Below are 16,267 nucleotides of genomic sequence, written 5' to 3' on the forward strand. Positions count from 1 at the left end.
CCCCACGTGAGTATAATCTAACTTGTTTTTCTTTTTTCTTATCTTTCAGGTTACATCGGGGGCTTATCTAAGGCATTACAGAATGCTGTAGATAGGACCCTGATGGCAGTGGCCGCAGCTTATATACGAAAAAGTAGGTGACAGATTCCCTTTAAAGTCGCCCATGATGATGGTGGGGATGTCAGCAGAGAGAAAGTGAAAGTTTTAGAAAGAAGGAAACCCACTCCTCCGCCATGTCTGTTGCCAGAACGAGGAGTGTGGGTAAAGTGGAGGTCACCGTAACTCAGTGCAGCAGGGGAGGCCGTGTCAGGGGGCGTCAGCCAGGTCTCAGTGAGGGCCAGGAAGGAAAGGTTGCGGGAAGCAAAGAGATCGTGAATCACGTGGAGCTTGTTGCAGATGGAGAGGGCATTCCAAAGTGCTCCAGAGAGAGGAAGCGGGGGGGGGGAAGATCAGTGGCACAGATCTTAAGTGTGCGGGATTGCGGTAGTTTCTCTTACTGTGAGAAGTATAGTTGTGAGGATTAGTGGGATATATGAGGCGGTGGGGGGTGCAGGATTGGGGGATATGTTGCCAGAAGTGAGCAGAAGCCGAGAAAGAGAAAGCAGGTGTGTAAAAGAGAGTGATAGGCTTATATTATATTTTAGTAGGAGAGGTCCGAGGTTAAGGAGCAGGTATGCATATGAAGCGAGGTAGGGGGGTGGGAGAGAGGGGGGGATAGTTATTTGGATCGAGGGTGCAGGGGTTTGGGGATAGCGAAGGAGAGTGAGGATTAGTGGAGCAAAAGTGGTAAGGGCAAATGTGAGCATGGTTAAAGAGCAGGGTAAGGCTACGTTCACATTTGCGGTCAGCGCCGCAGCGTCGGGCGCCGCAGCGGCGCCGCATGCGTCATGCGCCCCTATACTTAACATGGGGGCGCATGGACATGCGTTGTGCTGCGTTTTGCGCCGCATGGCCGCAAGCGTTGGACGCAAGAAACGCTTCAAGTTGCATTTTTTTTGCGTCCAACTTGCGGGCAAAAACGACGCATGCGGCGCAAAACGCAGCGTTTTAGCGTGCGTTTTGCCGCGTTTTTGTTTGCGTTGTGCGCTGCGGCGCCGACGCTGCGGCGCACAACGCAAATGTGAACGTAGCCTTAGAGAAGAAAAGGAAGTAAAATTAGAAGACAGCGATTAGTCTTACCGTCTGACCAATTTCTGGACTATTTCTGATGTTACACTTCAAATGATGTCACATCTGACCAAGGAGGTGATAAGTCGCTTCAATGGATCCCACTGATTCTGAAATTGTTTTTTGTGACATATTGTACTTCATGATAGTGGTAAAATTTGTTTGATGTGACTTTCGTTTATTTGTGAAAAAAAAAACCAGAAAATTTTGGAACTCAGAGCAATAAGTTTCAAATGCATGCATGCGTTCTTTTTTCAGAGCTTGGGGTGTATCAAAGTGATCAAAACGAACCAATAGGAAAAATTCCCTATTGTTATCGGGTACCGGTCAGCGGATCTTGGAGGACGAAGTGTGCAAGTGCCTGCCATTTTTTTCCAGGATCATAACGCGGAGGGCCAGGAAATGGAGAAGGGGGGGCCTGGGGAATGGCGAAGTTACAGGGAAAGTTCAGGGGACCTCATTTCTTTCTCCTCTGACATGTATATCATGTCAGAAGAGAGAGAAATGATTTTAACAGTGACAGTTTTTTTTGTGATCGCCGTTATTCCCTGAATAATGGCGATCACGTGATCAGAGACGGTAAAATCCGGCCCTGATCGTGTTCTCCAAGGTCTCTGGTACCTGAGACCCTGGAGATTTTCTGACTCTGGGGGTGCTATACCCTTATTCTCAATTGCAGTTTTTAAACAGCTGCCATTTTAATGCGTATAGTCGGTCATTAAGGGGTTAAAAACTGCATTTTGTGATTACTTGTGTTATCTTTGTCTAACATTTAATTTTGTTTAACGATCGGAAACATTTAAGTGTGACAAACATGCAAAAGAAAAGAAAATCAGGAAGGGGACAAACTTTTTCACACAACTATATGTTCATCCTTTTCTTAAAGGGCACCTGTCACCCCGTTTTTTCAGTAGGAGATAAAAATACTGTTAAATAGGGCCTGAGCTGTGCATTACAACAGTGTATTTTGTGGACCCCGATTCCCCACCTATGCTGCCAAAATACGTTACCAAAGTAGCCGTTTTCGCCTGTCAATCAGGCTGGTCTGGTCAAAAGGGCGTGGTGTCTTCCCCCAGATCTTGCTTAGTTTTCCATTGGTGGCGTAGTGGTTTGCGCATGCCCAAGGTCCCGAATCCACTGCACAGGGGAGTTAGAAGAGCGCGATGTGCACTATTTCATTGGTGATCGGTGGGGGCGGCCATCTTCCTTTGGCCGCGCGTGCGCAGAAGCGGCGCTCTGCTAGCCGCGGCTTCAGGAAAATGGCCGCGGGATGCCGCGCGTGCGCAGATGGAGATCGTGGCGGCCATTTTCCTGAAGCAGAGTTCGCATCTCGGCTTCAGGAAAATGGCCGCCGCGATCTCCATCTGCGCACGCGCGGCATCCCGCGGCCATTTTCCTGAAGCCGCGGCCAGCAGAGCGCCGCTTCTGCGCACGCGCGGCCAAAGGAAGATGGCCGCCCCCACCGATCACCAATGAAATAGTGCACATCGCGCTCTTTTAACTCCCCTGTGCAGTGGATTGGGGACCTTGGGCATGCGCAAACCACTACGCCATCAACGGAAAACTAAGCAAGATCTGGGGGAAGACACCACGCCCTTTTGACCAGACCAGCCTGATTGACAGGCGAAAACGGCTACTTTGGTAACGTATTTCGGCAGCATAGGTGGGGAATCGGGGTCCACAAAATACACTATTGTAATGCACAGCTCAGGCCCTATTTAACAGTATTTTTATCTCATACGGAAAAAACGGGGAAAAAAACTGCTTCAGGTTTCTAAAAACACTGAAAAAAGCTGTTCAAAAAAGTGACCCGACTATTCTTTTGGCGTTTTCCTCTTGGAAGTCGCACTGTACTTTACAGTACAAATCAATGAGAACGCTCAAAAGACATCCGGAAGTCTTCTGGAGTGTTTTGTAATAGTTTGTTTTAAAAACTGCAAGTGGTTTCCCAATAACCATGTGAAAGCCATCCAGGAAAAAAAAATACATTAGTGTTTCCTGAAGAGTCTTCTACATGAAAAATGTGACAGTTTCAACAGATTAATTTGAGTGCGCCAGAGTCCCGACCTCAGGATCGCTGGAAGAAAAGGATAATAGGATAATTCAAAAAAGTTATTTTTACAAAAAAGTGCTTGGTATGGCTAAGTTCTCACGTTGACTAATGCAGTAATGCTGCAGAAAATCTGTAAGGTCAAAAACGCACTAATTGGCCAAATAAGGTTACTTGGGATTTTTTTTTTCTATTTCGGTTTTTTTGTGTTTTTTCAACATGTATTTTTTACGTGTTTTAGGATTTTGTTGCCTTATGGGCAAATCATATTTTAAATAAAATACTTTGTCTTGGAAACTTCCTGATGGCTCTGTGGCCTAGTTTTGATAAAGTATGACGTAATCCATAAATTGTTGATGTGTGGATTACATGCAGAAAATAAGTAATAAAATGCATATGCCTTTTTAATCTGAGGATTTTCCACACCTCATTAAAAGCACCCCTCCTAAGTTTGTTTTTTTTAGTGCTGGAGTGGCGTTTTCCCGTGCCGCTCCAGTCCCGCGAAGCCATTTTGTGAGCGCAGCTTCTGACTGGCTGAAAGTCAGAAGCTACGTCACAAGCTCTCAATGCAAGTCTATGAGAGCAAGGACGAGGCTCTCAGACTTGTATTGAATAGTGACCGCCGCGCCGCTCCATGAGGCACTGGAGCAGCTGACAGGTCACTTTCCACCAGAGACCGACGGGAGTGACGCTGGAAAATGATGAAGGCGGCGGCAGGCGAGAATGAGACAGAGAAATTACATGTAAAGCACCACTCCAGCGGTGCAATAAAGAAACAAAACACTGGAGAGACGCTTTAAAGTCTATGAGAAAAAGGTATATCTACTGCAAGACTATTTAACATATTGTGGATTTCGAACTCCACCGCAGGTCAGTATTTGCAAAGCCAACAAAAGCCTTCCTTCTTAAGGTACCGTCACACTAAGCAACGTCGCCAGCGATCTGTGACGTTGCAGCGTCCTAGGGAGCGATATCGCTGTATTTGACACGCAGCAGCGATCAGAATCCCGCTGTGAAATTGCTGGTCGCTGCTAGAAGGTCTGCACATTATTTGGTCGCTAGGTCGCCGTGTATCGCCGTGTTTGACAGCAAAAGCAACCATACCAGCGATATTTTACACTGGTAACCAGGGTAAACATCGGGTTACTAAGCGCAGGGCCGCGCTTAGTAACCCGATGTTTACCCTGGTTACCAGCGTAAAAGTTAAAAAAACAAACAGCACATACTCACCAGCGCGTCCCCCAGCCTCTGCTTCCTGACACTGACTGAGCGCCGGCCCTAAACTGAAAGTGAAAGCACAGCGGTGACGTCACCGCTGTGCTGTTAGGGCCGGAGCTCAGTCAGTGTCAGGAAGCAGAGGCTGGGGGACGCGCTGGTGAGTATGTACTGTTTGTTTTTTTAACTTTTACGCTGGTAACCAGGGTAAACATCGGGTTACTAAGCGCGGCCCTGCGCTTAGCAACCCGATGCTTACCCTGGTTACCCGGGGACCTCGGCATCGTTGGTCGCTGGAGAGCGGTCTGTGTGACAGCTCTCCAGCGACCAAACAGCGACGCTGCAGCGATCGGCATCGCTGTCGCTATCGCTGCAGCGTCGCTTAATGTGACGGTACCTTTAGAGTTATTAGGGTATGTGCACACAGCGTGGTATCTAAGTGCATTCTGCCTGCAACACGCCTGAAATAGTGCTCAATAGTATATGTTAAAAATAATGACCATTTGCACTGCTGGCTGCAGAGATCTTAAGCCACACAGATTGATCATGCAGTATGCCAGCACAGCAGAGCCACAAGTGACCACTGTCTGTGATGGAGCAGCAGGAAAGCATAGTCATTGGCAGCTGCTCCATTAGTGCTTTCAAAAATGGGGGAAAAAAAAAAGAAAAGAAAAACAATTTAACCCTTTCAAGCACAAAAGTGCTAAGTGGAGAGCAGGCAAATCTCCTACTCCCATGCACAAAAGCCTAAAAGGCTGCCTGTTAGTGTACCCCAGAAAGACATAATGCACTGCAATACAGAAGAGTTGCAAAGTATGATTAAAAAGGGATCAAACATTATCATTCCCTTTTTATGTGTTTAATATTTATGCAGCCACGGCACACACTAGAATATTTTAGCAGTATTTTGCCCATTCCACTTGATATATATTTAAAAAAAATAAAACATATAAATGTAGAATATAGATTATATATACACATCTTTCTATACACACAATAAATGTAACTTTCAACCAACCCATGAATGCTATAAAACACAAATTGCTGTCTTATTAAATAGTCACTATACAGCCTCCATCAATGACAAATTGTATTATGTATTAACTAATAAAGTTCCGATAGTTCTGAAATATTGCCATTGATAAGTGACCATTACCGTCGGGGTAGTATTGCTGACTCATGCCTTCCGGAGGACCTTGGCTGCCATGACTGTATTGTTCTCCATAGTAATCTTCTTGGCCTGAGTACTGTTGCTGTGGACCTAGAAAACAAAACACATTAGCCGAATCAGTCGAAAGTGCTAAATAAGAGAAGTGGCTGCACTACTACTTTCCTAATTATTGTTCCAAAAATCAAATAAATCAGTAGCAGGTGTCATAACACTCATAATAGTCATGTAACTATAAAGTAAAAAAAATATTCTCAATTTACTGCACTTAAATGACCTATTATCAATCAGATGTGTAATGTGTCCGACACCCAGAAGCCCCACCAACCAGCTGCTATTAGCTCTGCACCATGCTATATCTGGCTGGAGCTGTTTGCAATTGATTGATGGGGGTTCCCGGGTGTTTGATCTCCACCCCCCCCCCCCAATTATCAGATGTTCATGACATAGCCTAAAGTTACCGTATATACTCGAGTATAAGCCGACCCGAGTATAAGCCGACCCCCCAAATTTTGCCACAAAAAACTGGGAAAACTTATTGACTCGAGTATAAGCCTAGGGTGGAAAATGCAGCAGCTACCGGTAAATTTCAAAAGTAAAAATAGATACCAATAAAAGTAAAATTAATTGAGACATCAGTAGGTTACGGGTTATTGAATATCCATATTGAATCAGGAGCCCCATATAATGTTCCATACAGATCATGAAGGGCCCCATAAGATGCTCCATACAAAATACGCCCCATATAATCCTGCACAAAGGTTAATAATGGCCCCATAAGATGCTCCATAGACACATTTGCCCCATACAATGCTGCATAAAGGTTGATGGCCCCATAAGGTGCTCCACACATCAAGCCCCATAAGATGCTCCTCATATTATACCCCATAAGATGCTCCACACATTAGGGGCCCCATGAGATGCTCCACACATTAGGGGCCCCATGAGATGCTCCACACATTAGGGGCCCCATGAGATGCTCCACACATTAGGGGCCCCATGAGATGCTCCACACATTAGGGGCCCCATGAGATGCTCCACACATCATGCCCCATAAGATGCTCCTCATATTATGCCCCATAAGATGCTCCACACATTTGCCCCATTTGCTGGTGCTGCAATTAAAATTAAAAAAAAAAATCACATACTCACCTCTCTTCGCTCAGGCCCCCGGCACTTGCTATAGTCACCTTCCACGTTCCATCGCTGCGCGCTGCTCTGTCTTCCATCCTCTGCACTGACTGTGTAGGCAGAGGGCGGCGCGCACACTAATCGCGTCATCACGCCCTCTGACCTGTACAGTCACAGCCAGAGGACGGAAGACAGAGCAGCGCGCAGCGATGGAACGAGGAAGGTGAGTATCGCGCAATGCCCCCCCTCCCGATATACTCACCTGCTCCCGGCGCGGTCCCTGGCAGCGTCTCACTGTCAGATGGTCTCCGGGAGCCGGCGGCATCAGCGGTCAAGTATCGCACATTACAGTCATGAATATGCGTGCATATTCATGACTTTAATGAGCGGTACCACGTGACCGCTGAACACAGGAAGAGCTGCCCGGAGACCATCGGAGATGCAGGGACAGCGCCAGGAACAGGCGAGTATATCACAGCCGCCGCTCCCCCTCACCCGCTGACTCCACACCGACACTGACTCGAGTATAAGCCGAGAGGGTCACTTTCAGCCCAAAAAAGTGGGCTGAAAATCTCGGCTTATACTCGAGTATATACGGTAAGTCAAAGTCACCTGTATTGTACAAAACCCCTTGAAAAACTTGAAACTACTAGGCCGACTTTATTCAGCTACAACACCATCAAAAAGTCTCCCACCCCCTAAAAAATGGTATAAAAATAAAAAATAAAAGGGCTACATTTGTTTGGTCTTGTGAAAGACTACAGTAGAGTAAAAGCCACCATGTACATGTACTTTAACAGGGTTTCCCATCAAAAGAAGTGATGGTGGGAAAGGCCTCTTTTACACTTCCGTTTTTTTACAATCAGTCACAATCCGTCAAAATGTTGAAAAGACGGATCCTGTGCAGATTGTAAAAAACGGATGCACTGGGTCCGGTTTTTTTTACGAATCCATCGAGGCTATGTGCACACATTGTGTATGAGTCTTCAACATGTTTTTCCACTGCGAAAACGCATGCACAACACACCCAGGTTAGGCTACTTTCACACTAGCGTCGTTTTGAAGAAAAAACGCATCCTGCGACGGTTGCGTCGTGTTTTGGCAGACCGTCCGCACAAAAAAAAGTTACATGTAACGTTTTTTTGCGCGTCGTGTCCGCCATTTTCGACCGCGCATGCGTGGCCGAAACTCCGCCCCCTCCCCCCGGACATTACAATGGGGCAGCGGAAGCGTCGTAAGACTGCTTCCGCTGCCCACGTCGGGCATTCACTTTCACAACGCGCGTCGGCACGTCAGGCCGACGCATAGCAACGGCCCCGTGCCGACGCTAGTGTGAAAGAAGCCTTAGAAAAAAAAAAAAAAAAAAAATCGTGATATTCTTACCTTCCGGCAGCCCCCGCAGCCTTCCAGATGCTGCTGGCAGCTCCCGTTCCCAGTAATGCCTTGCGAGCAATGACCTGTGATGATGGAGAGGTCTCGTGAGACCGCCAAGTCATCGGGTCATTTTGCAAGGCATTACTGGGAACGGGAACTGCCGGCAGGATCGCGAGCATCGGTAAGGCCGCGGGGGACGCCAGAAGGTAAAAATATCACGATTTTTTAAAATTATTTTTAACATTATATCTTTTTACTATTGATGCTGCATAGGCAGCATCAATAGTAAAAAGAGAGAGATAGCGAGAGAGAATTTCCCTGACGGGAAATTCTTCCGCGCATGCTCAGTTTCAAAAGACGGCATCCGTCACTGGATTCCTGCTTTTGACAGTCAGAGACGGATCCTGCGTTCATAGGCTTCCATTAGGCTACTTTCACACTAGCGTTTTTTTGCATACGTCGCAATGCATCGTTTTGGCGAAAAAACGCATCGTGCAAAGTCGTCTGCAGGATGCGTTTTTTCCCCATAGACTAACATTAGCGACGCATTGCGACGTATTGACACACGTCGCAACCATCGTGCGACGGTTGAGTCGTGTTGTGGCGGACCGCCGTCAGCAAAAAACTTTACATGTAACGTTTTTTTCTGCGCTGTGTCCGCCATTTCCGACCGCGCATGCGCGGCCGGAACTCCGCCCCCACCTCACAATGGGGCAGCGGATGCGTGGAAAAACAGCATCCGCTGCCCCCGTTGCGCGGAGCTTGCACAGTATGCGTCGGTACGTCGGGCCGACGGCCCCGTACCGACGCTAGTGTGAAAGTAGCCTTATAGTCAACGACGGGCAGCGCAGGATCCGTCGCTGAGCGATTTTTCGACATACAGAAAAAAAAAGTTCTTCTGTGCATGGTCTCCACCCGACGGACAGCAATTTTACGACGGATCCAGTGCACAACGGATACGACGGATCCAGTGCACAACGGATGAAACGGAAGGCCATTCGTCACAATCCGTCACTAATACAAGTCTATGAGAAAAAAACGGATCCAGCAGAAACATTTGCTGGATCCGTTTTTTTTTTTTCAGAAAACGACGCATTGTGAAGGAAAAAGAAAGACGGAAGTGTGAAAGAGGCTTATGCAGAACAATACTTTCCCTTCAGTGGGGGGTCTGACTTCTGAGACCAAGATCCTTAGAATGAAGAAACCGTTTTACCCAGTTACGGTGGATCCTTCCAAATTTTTCTGCATCGCACTTCCAACCTTTCACAGAGCATGAAGCTACTATACAATCCCTTTAACCTAAATGATGCCATGGCCCCAGTTTCTGCAGTCTTTACAATTATGGAGGGTCTCTCAAATTGTTAGGCTTGTTGTGAGGCTTTTTCAAAGGGAGAACCCCTTTACAAGGGTGCTGTCCAAAATTTAATCAACATGGCTCATGGATACTTTCTTCCAGAAATAGCCTGACACATCTAAGGTCGTGCCTGGTATTGCAGCTCAGCTCCACTGAAGTGAACAGAGATTAGTTGCACTACTACACACAAACTGAGGACAGATGGAGTACTTTGCTTTGTTTTTTATTTCAACCCTGTGCAATCTGTAAGAAAGGCTAAGGCCATGTGCACACGTTCAGTATTTTTCGCGTTTTTTCGCTATAAAAACGCAAAAAAACCGCTTACATATGCCTCCCATTATTTTAAGTGTATTCCGCATTTCTTGTGCAAATGTTGCATTTTTTTCTGCGAAAAAAATCGCATCACGGAGAAAAAAAGAGGGATTTTTGTGTACTCACCGTAAAATCCTTTGTAAAATCCTTTTCTCCGAGCCAATCATTGGGGGACACAGACCATGGGTGTTATGCTGCTTGCCACTAGGAGGACACTAAGTGATACAAAGAAAGTTAGCTCCTCCCCTGCAGTATACACCCTCCTGCTGGCTCTCAGCTAACCAGTTCGGTGCAAAAAGCAGTAGGAGATCAGTAACAACATATTAGCTTACAGCATGTCATTATATATGAGAGTATAGCATATCGAATTATAAAAACAAGAATAAGCCAATACCAGGGTGGGAGCTGTGTCCCCCAATAATTGGCTCGGAGAAAAGGATTTTACGGTGAGTACACAAAAATCCCTCTTTCTCCTTCGCCTCATTGGGGGACACAGACCGTGGGACGTACCAAAGCAGTCCCTGGGTGGGGACAACATCAGATCAGGCCCTGTGTAACCGCTACTTACAAGTGCGCCACCGCGGCCTGCAGAGTCTGCCTGCCCAGACTCACATCTGTGGAAGTCTGGGAATTAAAATGCTTCAAGAATGCATGCGGACTGGACAAATCCGCAAGCTTGCAGGCGTGTCTTGTCGACGCCTGGTGCCTAGAACCCACGATAGACAGGGAGATAGGTTGACATCTAACACGGAAGGACTCCTGGATGGTGAAAAGAACACACCAGGCTAAATGGCCGATGAAGACGGCTAAACCCTTCCTGTAAACGTCAGGAAGCCTTCCTCCTACCGTCAGGAAGCCCAAGATACAGTGTCCAACCTTCGAAAGGACGCCGTCCTCGAGACGTACCTACTCAGAGCATTCGCTTTGTCCGGAATATGGGGAAATCATTCCATTTTGTGGACTGGTGCCGAAAGAGATGAGGGAAGAACTATGCCCTCATAACAGTGGTAATACAATACCACCTTGGTAACAAGGGACGGGGAAGGCCTGAGGACAACCTTGCCTTGAAGGATATAAGGGAAAAAAGTCTGAAAGGACCCGTTAGCACCGAAGACTCGTCAGGATGAGGATATCGCCGAGAAAAAAGCGGCGACCTTCCCTAATAGAATAGATCCCAATGATCTAACGGTATGCGATAGGGAAGAACTACATGTGAAAACTTCCTGCGAGGTGGTCCCTGCTTGCAGTTTTGTTGCAGAAAGGCAGAAAGCTACCAGCTCCGCAAGCAAACAAACTGACGTGGTCAGTGCGGATTTCCGAGGATCACTGGGGCCCTTTCTGCTTCTGAAAAGCTTTCGGAAGTAGTGAACGGGGAGTTGTGGAAACTGGTACCACGGAAGAACCAGAGCATGCAGTGCGATGGCTCTTGGATCTCGAGGCCGAACGACAAACTCGAGTACACAGGCGATCAGTCAGGACGCCATCCGAACTACAACTGGAGAGCTCCAGTGAAGGCAGGTCTGATGGAAGACTTCCGGGTGAAGTTCCCACTCACTTGAGGCGAAACCCTGACGGCTGAATATGTTCGCAGCCCAGAGTTATACTCCTGGGATATGAACTGCCGAGATCACCGAGTGATAGATCTTGGCCCATGTGAGAATGTGAGGTACCTCGGCCATGGTGCGTGAAAGTGGGTACCTGCTAGATGATTGACGTATGGCACAGCCGTGGCATTGTCCAATTGAATTCAGATGGGTTGACCCGCCATAAGGCAGTGGACCTACTGTAGGACTACCTTTCGGATCTCCAGAGCAATGATCGGGAGAAGAGGACTGGCACTGGAAGTTACTAGTAACCATTGAACCGGGAGAAAGGCCCTGGATGAAGAAGGAGCTCAGAGACTATCGTCTGAAAGTCTGCTTGACTTGCTGAAAACTAACGGAGCGAAGGAAACTGCTTCCAGTCTCCATTTTTTCCTCAGAACCCTCCCAGCAAATCGAATGAAATGAGGGGATGAGTGAGCAAGTGCACGAGCTCCCTGTTGAAGGACCATGACCTTGTCTGGAGGGAGATTTACCACCCTTCTGGAAGAGTACCGGATCATCCTCAAAAAGGATATCTGCTGGGCTGGAAATGAGAAGTTGTCGAAGTCTAGCCACCAGCCCAGGTGAGAGGGTATCACAAGTGATATAGACGACTTAGCGTAGTCCTGCAAGGGCAGGTAAACAGTCAGCCAAACAGGGCAGGACGACCACGCCTCTAGGTGCAAGAGGAACATGACAGCCGCCATGACCCTTGCGAACACTCTGGGTGCGGTAGCAAGGCCGAAGGACAAGATCATGACTTAAATGCTGTTCACAAATGGAAAAGCGAAGGAATTTTTGAAGAGGGTAAGCATCCCGAATGTCGATGGATGCCAGAAACTGCACCTTTTTCTGTTGAAGTAATGGCTGAGCGGAGGAACTCCATTCGAAGAAGAAGAACCTTGTGAAAGGTTGTTAGAAGTTTGAGGTCCGGGATCGGTCCTACTTCTCGTTCCCCTTTTAGGAACCAAGATCCCTTAGATCTAGACTGTCCTGGACAACCCTTTCACTGTTGGTCGGGGCTGTAGTAACGTACGATCCTTCGTTAGTCTCCCGCTCAAAAGATTTGATTGACCAGCTGTACTGTCTTCAGGAAAGGGTTACTGGTGTGAATCAAAGTAGTAAAGGTCTCCAGGCAGGAGACCGTTGCTCTAGCAATCCATGCGGCGGCTAGGGAGGGTAGAGGGCTGGACCCGTAGCCACCAAACGGAACAAACCAGATTTGCTATTTGACAGATCATGGCATTTTTAATTGATGATACATCGGGCAGGGATACTGGTAGGCAAACCACAGGAGATTGTACCCGGTTAATCTGCCAAGTGGCAGAATGCGCGGCTGCTCCCAGCAGGTCATTGCAGAGTTAAAAATTAGGAACCCTTGATCCACCATCCTCTTAAACAGGGAAGTGGAGAGGGAACATCCACCTTCTTGCATCTTCTGTTAAATAGTGGTGATGCAGAGGGGGGTGCTCACACGCCCGAAAAGGGTGCCTCTGTACATCCACAGAGTTCAGGTCTCCGGGTGGACAGGACAGGTTGTCTGGCGTTAGGCCTGGATGCAGAAGAGGATACCTGGAGGCGACACTCCGTGTGCCCGTCTGTTGATGGTGTGGGGAGATCGGCGCCCTTTAAAGGGCCTGTCGCCCTTAAAATCAGACCAGGCATGGCGTCCCACGTAGAGGCTTCTGTCCAGTGAATCGCATATCCGGACTGGATGGCAAATGCTCTACGAGGGAGTTTAGTCTCCTTATGAGGGACTCTGTGTAGTCTAGAGCAGGACCGGAGCAATGTACAGAGATTGGATGATTATATAAATAGGCGAGTCATCCTTTACTGAAACTCTGGCAAGTCCAGGTCCAAGGCAATATCCGATCCGTGTTCAGAGTCTTGTTGTCAGCAAATCCTTGGAGAGAGATCATGAAATGAGAACTTCCGTTTTGTAGATGCCTGTACGTTTCTAGAATACTCACGGCCCCTGCTAGCCGACGGATCCCATGTTGGAGAGGGACCATGTATATCGGTCCTGCGAGCACTCCGAGCCACGGAGGGATCACGGAGGGATTCAATTTCTTGGTCAGAAAAACCATGGGTTGCGGCAGTGACGAAGTCCACTGAGGGAACTAGTTACACTGGGATAAACTGGGATCAGCGGCAGAGGGCTCCTCATTTATGACCAGCTTCGGATTGGTAATGTGCCTTTAAGACCAGGGAATACTGGTCGTGTGCCTTTAAGACCAGGGAATACTGGTCGTGTGCCTTTAAGACCAGGGGATACTGGTCCTGTGCCTTTAAGACCAGCGGATACTGGTCACGTGCCTTTAAGACCAGGGGATACTGGTCACGTGCCTTTAAGACCAGGGAATACTGGTCACGTGCCTTTAAGACCAGGGAATACTGGTCATGTGCCTTTAAGACCAGGGAATACTGGTCACGTGCCTTTAAGACCAGGGAATACTGGTCACGTGCCTTTAAGACCAGGAACACTGGTCACATGCCTTTAAGACCAGGGAATACTGGTCATGTGCCTTTAAGACCAGGAATACTTGTCATGTGACTTTAAGACCAGGAATACTGGTCATGCGGGTTTAGGTAAAATCTCGCAGCGAGCGAGAAGCGCCAATTCAGGGGGCGGAGCCACTGGCACGACGTAGGCGGAGCCTCGAGACTTCCATGAATAGGCCCAAGCCAGGGCCTAAATTTCTGCAGCCGGCGCCAGCGTAGAAGTGAGGGGCGTTGCTCGAGAAAATTGAGCGCTTCCGTGCCAGGCGAAAAGCACCAGGAAAAAAGGCAGAGCCGCCTTAAGGCGCCACAGTGCGCTTCCGGGGTGCGGCCTACACATCGGCCGAAGCCGGGGGCTAAATTTTGTAGCCGGCTGGAGCGTTACCTCAGGGAGGTGGGCCACAGGGAAGCCCGAGACTGCCTGTGAATATCCCGCTGCAGAAGCCCATCGCTGGCAGGATCCACTCACCAACGGTGCGCGTCCCGGCATGGAGCCGCCACGGATGTCGGTGCAGGGATAGAGGGATAAACCTCAATCCATCATCCCTTTTGTTAGGGAGGTGGAGAGGAACCATCCGCCTCCTTGTGCCATCCGCTTTCACAGTGGTGGGACAGTGGGGCTGCTCGGACGCCATAGAAAGGGGCCTCTGTACATCCACGGAGTTCAGCCCCCGGGTGGACAGGGCCAATTGTCCGGCATTAGGCCTGGCTCCAGGAGAGGATACTTGGAGGAGACACTCCATGTGGTCGCCTGCTGCTGGTGTGGGGAGATCGGGACCATGAAGGCACCGTCGCCCCTGAAGTGAGCTGGGCGGGGCTCCGGTGGTTGGCGGGGATTTCAACTGCGGCCTAGTCCGGCTGAAAAAGCCGGGGACTAAATTTATGGAGCCTGCCTGTGGAACGCGTCGGCGGGTCGCGACGTAGCGCCGAATGATTGCCGCTGGCGTACCGGCCAGCGGCACCTCTTCCCAGGGACCAGGACCGCACCTTCCATGCAGGCAGCGTGAGGAAGGAAACTACTCACCATCACCGAGCAGAGATGCAGCTTCTATTGCGAGGGAATAAGCTCAATCGATCCTCCCTTGGCCGGGGGATGGAGAGTCTCTGTCCATCTTCATATGTGCCTGCCGCAGGGGACTTACGGCTACTGGGGGAATACATGACGCCAACAGGTGAGGGCTTAATTGCGGAGGAGCCCGGGAGATGCACCTAAGAGGTATACTCTATGTGCTCGCCATCTCACAGGGGGGAGATCTGGACCGTATAGGAACCGTCGCCCTAGCGTAGATTAGGCGTGCCCCAGTCGTCGCAGGAAAGGTACGGGGAGGTATACTCGCCGTGCTTGCCTGTTGATGGTTCGGGGGAGAGCGGACCCTAGAAAGGAATCCGTCGCTCCCTTCACTCCGTTAATTAAAAAATAAAAATTTACAGAAAATAAAAAATGTTGGGGTCTGAAAACAGACTCAAGTGCCTCCTACAGACACTAAGCAAGAACTGGTTAGCTGAGAGCCAGCAGGAGGGTGTATACTGCAGGGGAGGAGCTAACTTTCTTTGTATCACTTAGTGTCCTCCTAGTGGCAAGCAGCATAACACCCACGGTCTGTGTCACCCAATGAGGCGAAGGAGAAAGCAACATGTTCATTAAATTTGCGGAATTGCGGGGATTCCGCACACCTAGGAATGCTTTGATCTGCTTACTTCCCGCACGGGGCCGTGCACAACATGCGGGAAGTAAGCAGATCATGTGCGGTTGGTACCCAGGGTGGAGGAGAGGAGACTCTCCTCCACGGACTGGGCACCATATAATTGGTAAAAAAAAGAAAGAATTAAAATAAAAAAGTCATATACTCACCTTCGATGGCCCCCGGTGTCTTCCCACCTCTCAGGTGCATGCTGCCGCTTCCGTTCCTATAGATGGTGTGGTGATGGACCTGCGATGACGTCGCGGTCACGTGACCGTGACGTCATCGAAGGTCCTGCACCACACCATCTATAGGAACGGACGCCGCTGAGGAGATCGGCTGTCTGCAGAGGGTGAGTATAACCATTTTTTTTTTTTATTATTATTTTTAACATGATATCTTTTTACTATTGATGCTGCATAAGCTGCATCTATAGTAAAAAGTTGGTCACACTTGTCAAACACTATGTTTGACAAGTGTGACCAACCTGTCAGTCAGTTTTCCAAGCGATGCTACAGATCGCTTGGAAAACTTTAGCATTCTGCAAGCTAATTTCGCTTGCAAAATGCAAAAAAAAAATGCAAAAAAAAAATAAAAATGCGGATTTCTTGCAGAAAATTTCTGGTTTTCTTCAGGAAATTTCTGCAAGAAATCCTGACGTGTGCACATACCCTGACAATAACAATAAATATATCGGATTAGATGCGCTATACAAACATTGCATTTGTTTGG

The 16,267-nt window shown here is 48.5% G+C and overlaps 1 protein-coding gene across 4 annotated transcripts in view; it reads right to left on the reverse strand.

Annotated features, from left to right (window-relative positions):
- SS18 (SS18 subunit of BAF chromatin remodeling complex) overlaps window positions 1–16,267 on the reverse strand; it is a 77,885-nt gene that overhangs the window by 17,942 nt on the left and 43,676 nt on the right. For all 4 annotated transcript variants that reach the window (XM_077270393.1, XM_077270392.1, XM_077270391.1 and 1 more), the window contains exon 7: window positions 5,589–5,693. In XM_077270393.1, coding sequence (XP_077126508.1) covers window positions 5,589–5,693 — 105 coding nt within the window. The remainder of the gene's footprint in view (window positions 1–5,588; window positions 5,694–16,267) is intronic.

This window comes from Ranitomeya variabilis, chromosome 6 (assembly GCF_051348905.1).
Source record: "Ranitomeya variabilis isolate aRanVar5 chromosome 6, aRanVar5.hap1, whole genome shotgun sequence".
In the NCBI taxonomy this organism is placed as follows: Eukaryota; Metazoa; Chordata; class Amphibia; order Anura; family Dendrobatidae; genus Ranitomeya; species Ranitomeya variabilis.